The sequence below is a fragment of the Canis lupus genome, chromosome 31 (genome assembly GCF_011100685.1).
Source record: "Canis lupus familiaris isolate Mischka breed German Shepherd chromosome 31, alternate assembly UU_Cfam_GSD_1.0, whole genome shotgun sequence".
Taxonomy (NCBI): domain Eukaryota; kingdom Metazoa; phylum Chordata; class Mammalia; order Carnivora; family Canidae; genus Canis; species Canis lupus.
This window is the reverse complement of record NC_049252.1, coordinates 25,769,323-25,775,133: the sequence shown is the minus strand read 5'-3', so window position 1 is coordinate 25,775,133 and position 5,811 is coordinate 25,769,323. Positions and strand designations below refer to the sequence as shown.

The 5,811-nt window shown below is 39.3% G+C and overlaps 1 protein-coding gene across 1 annotated transcript; it reads left to right on the top strand.

The window, feature by feature from the left end:
* The first annotated feature begins 2,219 nt into the window (after positions 1-2,219).
* LOC119877762 (keratin-associated protein 13-2-like) lies at positions 2,220-2,657 on the top strand. The gene has a single exon (XM_038581123.1). It carries the CDS (start codon positions 2,220-2,222, stop codon positions 2,655-2,657), a length of 438 nt encoding a protein of 145 aa, XP_038437051.1.
* Positions 2,658-5,811: the final 3,154 nt, after the last annotated feature.

Here is a 5,811-nt window from a genome sequence, read left to right as displayed (position 1 = left end):
TAGGGAGAGAGAAATATTGTGCATTCTAAAGGAGTTTAAAGGCTGGCATTTTAAGGAATCCCATGTGTTGGGGATGGCACATATTTCTTCAGTAAATTTAATAGGTGTCCATTCATAAAGCATAACTTATTTTACTTCTGTGAATCAGAGTGATGGTTTAAGTATTGCACAAGGGCACTTCATGTGATGCATGCCACACTTTGGATTCTGCATGGGAGAGATAATCATAAAACAAAGTAACTAAGTGCTCCGAAGCAGCGTGCTTTGGAATTCAGCAAGTTAATTTTCAGGTAGTTAAGGAGCTTTCTTTTCAATGACAATTGTAAATGCCATTCCCCTTAGTTAAACCAAATAAAATGTCAGATTCTAAAGAAGATGAATGGGCACAAACCAGATAAGAAGAAGCCCTTTTTCTTCTTCCTTTTTTTTTTGTTTTTTTTGGTTTTTTTGTTTTTGTTTTTGTTTTTCATTAATCTAAGTATGGATTATCCAGATTCTTTTCTCTTTCTGTGCTAGAATGTATAATATATTTTAAATGCATAAAGATCAGTGATGCATGGAATTCTGTTGAACACTATTTAATGCAAATATTCTTAAGAGAGGTAAATAAGGCTTTATTAGGCTTTTATATCTTAGTATAAATAAACTTAATAGATTCTTTTCTGAGACAAGTTAAATTTAAATTTGCTTTTATATTTGCAGAGTATTCAGATCTTGATGCTGCATAAGGAGACCATGGTTTGAGCTTCTATCTTTCTTAGCAGTTAGCAGGAATTTACTGAACTTTCTTTGGCATAATTTTTCAATGTATGGTTTGACCACAGATATCAAAGACCCATGTAGCTCTAATGCTTCAAGTTAGCTGCTTCAGAAAATGTTAGACGTTAATTCCTGAAGTATAATTTCAGATATAAATTAATAACTGCAACTGAGAATATGTCCCTTCACTCAGAAATAAAACCAAATAACAACAACAATAAAAACTGAGTTGGTTTAGGGCATAAGCAGAGAATAATGCCTGCTACAAGATAGGCTTCTCAGAAAATACACACAGAAATTCAGTTCCAGCAAACACTTCCTTTTAAAGTCTCACTCAAAGGATTGTGTTTATTGTTTCTTAGAAGACCATCCTCTCGGGACACCTGAGTGGCTCAGCAGTTGAGCATCTACTTCCAGCTCAGGTTATGATTCCAGGAGCTTGGGATTGAGTCCCACATCGGGCTCCCCGCAGGGAGCCTCCTTCTCCTTCTGCCTGTGTCTCTGCCTCTCTCTATGTCTCTCATGAATAAATAAATAAATCTTAAGAAGAAGAAGAAGAAGCAGAAGAAAGAAGAAGAAGAAGAAGAAGAAGAAGAAGAAGAAGAAGAAGAAGAAGAAGAAGAAGAAGAGAAGAGTAGAGAAGAATAGAAGAGGACAGAGGGAAAAGAAAAAGAGAAGTCAGGACTGGTTATATTTCGGAGATAGAGAGACTCCCTTTCCCCGCGAAAGCATCCTCTAAGGAAGCCTTTTAGGCTCCCATTCCCTTTAAGGAAGTCCAATGGCATGGTCAGCAGGGATGATATCCATACCCCTTAATTCAAGATATGAGAAAGTCAAGTGTATCACAGAAAAGGCAGGCTGAGTGCTTTGCCAAAGAATTCACAATTTAATTAAGATAAATTAACGGATATCAGTAATTACATGGATTAATTCAAAGAGAAAAGAATAAAAGGTTCACTGCTATACTGCTAAGTATAGTTAGTATTTGGAGAAATCCATTGTGATATGCTTGTGAAGAAAAGGACAAAGTATGTTGAATAGTAACCACTGATGCTTCTGCTAGCCTTAAGGAAATAAAGGATAAGTTTATGCAAGTCCATTTGGTGGGATAAAGACTCACAGTCCACGTGGATTAAAAGGGGGAGGATATTTGGAAGTGTGATGACATGGGACTTCAAAGGTCAAATCACAGAGAATTCCTGGGGAAAGACTGAGTAGCTTCTCCCAAAGTGTATCAGAGTGATTAAAACACAATTAACTATGTGAAGATGTGATAAATTAGAGTTAAGCAATAACCGAGAGAGGCATTCTGACATAGGGTGACAAGTGAGGAGGAGGGAGCATCTGGACGGTGACACATCCACGTCTAAGAGTATATATAACTTGGAGTCCAGACCATGGCATTGAAACTCAGAGCATCTCCTCACTGCTCCTCAGCTGAACTCACATCTCCTTCCAACATGTCCTACAGCTGCTGCTCTGGAAACTTCTCCTCCTCCCGCTCCTTTGGGGGATACCTGCGCTACCCCAGCTCCTCCTGTGGCTCATCCCACCCCAGCAACCTGGTCTACCGCACTGACGTCTGCTCTCCCAGCACCTGCCAGGTGGGCTCCTCCCTTCACAGTGGCTGTCAGGAGACCTGCTGTAAGCCCACCAGCTGCCAGACATCCTGTGTGGTGTCCAGACCTTGCCCGACGTCCTGCTATCGCCCAAGGACCTCCACGCTCTGCAGTCCCTGCCAGACGACTTGCTCTGGGTCTCTGGGTTTGGGGTCTAGCAGCTGCCGTTCCCTGGGCTATGGATCCAGAAGCTGCTACCCGACCTCCTTGGCTTCTAGAAGTTTCCAGTCTTGTTACAGGCCAACCTATATATCAGCTTTCTGTAAATCAACTTGTTGAGTTTCCAGACCCTTTGAGTAAAATTTTTCAGCCTCTACTTAGAGCTGCTACCATAGAGTTTCTCAGGCATGTTAGCTAAAGCCTCTTATCACCAGCTCTTCACCCTTTGTCTGGCATCAAATACCAGCTGATAGATTACTTCCTTCAGACAGTGAAATTAATGAATGACCACAATATTAAGTGTGTGCCTACAATTTTAAACAATTGGCTCAGAATTACATAGATCTTTCTTACAAAATGTATGGAGGTCCAGTTTTGTTTGACCTAATAAATTCATTCACTATTGAATCTGATATTTTGCATTGTTCTTTATTGATTTTCAAAGTCTGATTTGTAATCTATCTTTTGGGGCCCCAGGCCCTCAGGATACTTTCCCTAGGAAATGGGTTTGGATTTCCCTAGGAAATGGCATCAGCCTGATCCATGGTGAAATTCTCTGGGCAGTGTACTAAGAGTTAATAAGTGTGCATGTCTTCCAAAGCTGGTAGGATTTTTATTATTGAGAGTATGCCCATATAAAGTCAACATTCTCATCATGTTTTCAGTGAGGACACCTTATGCTTATTTGGTTTTGAGGTCACATTTTCAAAACAGTATTGAATTAGAATTTGTCCAGAGATGTTAACCAGGTGAAAAGGCATTTAGAAACTATATAAAATATTTGAATGAATCTAATATATTGACATAAAAAAGAGAAAATATGAAGTGTTTGGGGTTGGAGGACATTATGATTATCTTAAATATATATAAAAAATGGGTTTTTCAGTGTGTGTGTATTTGTGTGTTTATGTGCAAGAGACAGACAGATGGAGTCTTAAAGTTTAAAACTATGAGGAATGGAAGGAGTTTTAAGGAGAAATATTGGGCTTATTATAAAGAAATATAAATTTGTGAATTATAAATTGACAAAATTATTATGACCTCGGTACTTTGAAGCTATTCAGTTTCTCAACAAGTAGATGAATAATCTCATGTTTGTTTGTCTGTTTTAGTGACTTCTGCATTGAACAGGAGATAGGATTAGACAACTTTTGATGTTCTGAATCTTATAACCTATGCAGGTATCCTTGGGATCAACTGCTCAGCAGTAGTAGTGAAAAGTAGACACATCCTTGTAGAATACAAATCTGAGGCAGGCACCCTTTGTGTTTATTTTTAATTTGAGCAAGTTTTTGTCTGAGAGGCTAAACGTAGTACTAGAATTCAGTTATAACTTTTTCGTAACATATTTGGTGATAACTAATCATGAGTGGGAGAAATCACCAACAAAATTTTACTACTTGCTTCAACCACGTGTAATGGGTGTTTATTGATTTGTCTTTCCTGATACCTTTTTCTCAAGCTTTTTCTAACCGAAGCTGAAAGAAGAGGCTCCTTTTCTCTTATATGCAAGACAATAATGGGCTAAGCATGGATGCATGGAAACCAGGTCTTTTGTGCACAGGAACCTGCCCGGAAGACAGAAAATAGAGTAAAGGAGATGCTCCTGGGTGGCTCAGTCGGTGAAGTGTTTACCTTTGGCTCGGGTCATGATCTTGGGGTGCTGGAATAATGTCCCACATCAGGCTCCTTGCTCAGCAGGGAGTCTGCTTTTCCCTCTGCCCCTCCCCACTTGTGTTCCCTCTCTCAAGTAAATAAATAAATAAATTTTTTTCAAAAAAAGAAAATAGAGAAATAGGAAGGGACATAGGAGTTCTTGGTTACACAGGAGCCTCTGGTTTCCATCATTTCTTAAGCCAGCTTGAGTAGCCCTTCATCTACCTTAATTATACAGGCCAATAAAGTCTTCTTTTGGTTAAATGAATAAAAATAATTTAAAAAAGATTTCTGTCACTCATAGCCAAAGAGTTATAATTAATAAAAATGTGTCATCATTGACTTTGGTATAAATAAACACTTAAAAATTTTTTAGTAAGACAAAAAGATTCTGTGAGTCTGAACCATTACCATTAGCAGTGAGGGTGGATGCATTCTGGAAAAATGTGGAATGAGTAAAATGTAGACTAAGGAAAACATTCGGGAAAGCAAACTCAAAAGGGTCACAGTAGCATGGCCAGTGGGAAGTCCTGTGGTCACAGTCAGCAAACCTAATACAACTAATAGCTTCTATCTTCAAGTAAGGAAGTCACAGGGCCCAACAAGGACTGATGAGTACAGATAATGTTTAAAACTGAGAACAATCCCAAAATGGAAGGAAAGGGTATCCAGTGACATAGAAGGGTCTAGTTCTGGAATGACTTGGAGATTTACACCCAATATCATGCAATCTTTGAGGTGAGAGGCCAAAAACTGAAACAGAGAGGCAAAGGAGGGGAGAGGAAATGCATACAGTGGCATACTTTCAATATGTAAGCATTTCCAAGTATAACATGAAGATTCAGATTTCAGGGAGCAGACAAAATGAATACCGTTGGTATCCTTCATTCTCGGAACAGTGATTTTTCCCAATATCTCATTACTGCTAGTTTCTATTTTCCACTTTTCTTTTTCTGCTTTTCTTTTCTCTCTGCTTGTCCCCATATTTCCAGCTCTGCCTCTGCCTCTCTTTCTTATATCTTCATATCCCTTTCCATATCTCTCTGGCCCTCAACCTCTCCATCTTTCTCTCTCTCTCTCCTCCATCTCCATCTCTTTCTATTTCATCTCTCTCTCTCTCTCTCTCTCTCTCTCTCCCCTATCTCCATCTCTCCCCCATCTCCATCCATCTCTCTGTCTCTCTCTCTGTCTCTCTGTCTCTGTCTCTCTCTCCCCCTCCCTTCCTCCATGACTTTTCACCTCTTATGTGCACTCTGCTTTTTTTTCCACATCCACCCTCTGGTGTCCTATTGAGTCTGGGCACCAGGTAGCACTAGTCAATGTCTGTTGGGTGATGGTGACAGGGTGTGATGGAAGGCTGGGTTCTGTTGTTGGCTAATAAGAAACTAAGAGTGGAGAGGGGGAGCTTACTTCTCAAGCTCAGTGTGGTCATTCATAATTACCCTACTTCTTATGCCCTTACTACATTATATGATGTCAGCTCCTTGCTCTGAATTTAGCTCACTAAATATACTTTGCACTTCAATTTTGCATTATAATTCTTTTGTGAAAAATGCTGGGAACTTAGAAAAGACAAAGACTTTTGCTTTTAAAGAGCTAGTTGACATGTATTAGAGGA

What these genes read in the sequence shown, in the direction of transcription:
- LOC119877762 (XM_038581123.1), top strand. Translation starts at nt 2,220, where the DNA reads ATGTCCTACAGCTGCTGCTCTGGAAACTTCTCCTCCTCCCGCTCCTTT.